At 41.2% G+C, this 1,736-nt stretch overlaps 1 protein-coding gene across 1 annotated transcript; it reads left to right on the top strand.

The window, feature by feature from the left end:
- The first annotated feature begins 626 nt into the window (after nt 1-626).
- LOC106002570 (importin-9-like) lies at nt 627-1,182 on the top strand. Its single transcript, XM_013037425.1, has 3 exons — nt 627-742; nt 819-919; nt 1,100-1,182. The coding sequence occupies exons 1-3, from the start codon at nt 692-694 to the stop codon at nt 1,173-1,175; spliced, it is 228 nt and encodes a 75-aa protein (XP_012892879.1). The 5' UTR covers nt 627-691; the 3' UTR covers nt 1,176-1,182.
- Nucleotides 1,183-1,736: the final 554 nt, after the last annotated feature.

The raw sequence follows: 1,736 nt of genomic DNA on the forward strand, positions 1-1,736 counted from the left end.
AAAAAAAAAAAAGCAGCCTGATCAGTGCTATAGATTGACATAAATTTTGATTGATTTGTTAACTTATACATTGTATATAACTTAGTTTCCTCCTAAGTCTGATTTTTTTCAAACATGTTTTCCTGTGTCTTTTCATACTAGATATCCCTTAAAACCTTTCTGTCTTTCTGTGACTTTTTATGTGAAAGAAAGAAAACTGAAATACTGAACTCTGGAATTCACAAGCAGTTACTATTTTTTAATATAATTTTATATATTGTTAATATATAACTATATAATTTTAATATAATTTTATTATTAAGGTGTTGTGCAGAGAAGTTACTGTTTCATAAGTCAGGTAACCAGTTCATTTCTCCTTTTGGACAGTGTTAACCCTGAGTTATTTAAAATTTAAAAAAAGAAATGATGTGCAACCGTAGTTTTTAAGAGGGCTGGGGTGAGGAGCTGCAAGTGATAATTGAGAATGAAATCTTGAGCAACACCTCTTTGACTTTATTACTGTGTCTCCTGATTGGAACCTGAATCTGAGAACGACCTTAAGTGGCTCAAATCTCTGTGTTTGGTATGTATGTGGAGCTATGGCTAGAGGTTCGTCCAGCATTGATCGTGCTTTTTATTCCAGGGAGCAGCAAAAGTCCTGATCTTCCCCGTGGTACAACAGTTCACAGAGGCCTTTGTCCAGGCTCTCCAGATGCCGGATGGCCCCACATGTGACAGTGGCTTTAAAATGGAGGTTCTAAAGGTAAACACTCATACCAGTAGATTGGCGTTTGAGCGGGTAGTGTGGAATATTGACTTCTCCTGTCTTCACTTCTCAGGCAGTGACAGCCCTGGTAAAAAACTTCCCCAAGCACATGGTGTCCTCCATGCAGCAGATTCTGCCTATTGTTTGGAACACACTCACCGAAAGTGCTGCTTTATATCCTTTCCTGAAAGCTTGAGGGACCCACTGCCACCTCTAATTGGGAATCAAGCCTGGGTTTCACATTCATGTGTGTACCCCTTTTGGTGTGTACCCCTAATATTGGAATATATCACACTCCCTTGTAGAATTATGTAAAGCAGACTCCATATTCTATTTCTTTACTCTTCGTCATACTTATGTGAGGACAGAAGTAAATTACACAGAAGAAGTAGAAGATCCTGTGGATTCTGATGGTACGTTGCTTATCTGATCTTGACAGCAATACCAATTAGTAGGAAGAAATGTGGAGAAAGAAAATGTAAGGCAGAAAAAAGCAGTAACATACAGGTTTCCTTCTCTTAAGTGAACTTTCCTTTTTTTTTTGTCAGTCAAGGGGCTTGAACTCTGGGCTTGGTCGCTGTCCCTGAGCTCTTCAGCTCAAAGCTAGTACTCTACCACTTGAGCCACAGTGCCACTTCTGGCTTTTTCTGCTTATGTGGTGCTGAGGAATCGAACCCAGGGCCTCATGCATGCAAGGCAGGCACTGTACCACTGAGCCACCTTCCCAGCCCTTAAGTGAATTTTCTTTTTTTGGGGGGCAGGGGGGGTTGTCGGTTGTGGGCCTGAACTCTGGGCCTGGGCACTGTCCCTCAGCTCTTCAGCTCAAAATTAGCCCTCCACCACTTGAGCCACAGCGCCACTTCTGGCTTTTTCTGCTTATGTGGTGCTGAAGAATAGAACCCAGGACCTCATGCATGCAAGGCAAGCACTCTACCATTGAGCCACCTTCCCAGCCCTTAAGTGAATTTTTTTTTTTTTTTTTTTTTTTTTT

This window comes from Dipodomys ordii, unplaced genomic scaffold (genome assembly GCF_000151885.1).
Source record: "Dipodomys ordii isolate 6190 unplaced genomic scaffold, Dord_2.0 Scaffold14122, whole genome shotgun sequence".
Taxonomy (NCBI): Eukaryota; Metazoa; Chordata; class Mammalia; order Rodentia; family Heteromyidae; genus Dipodomys; species Dipodomys ordii.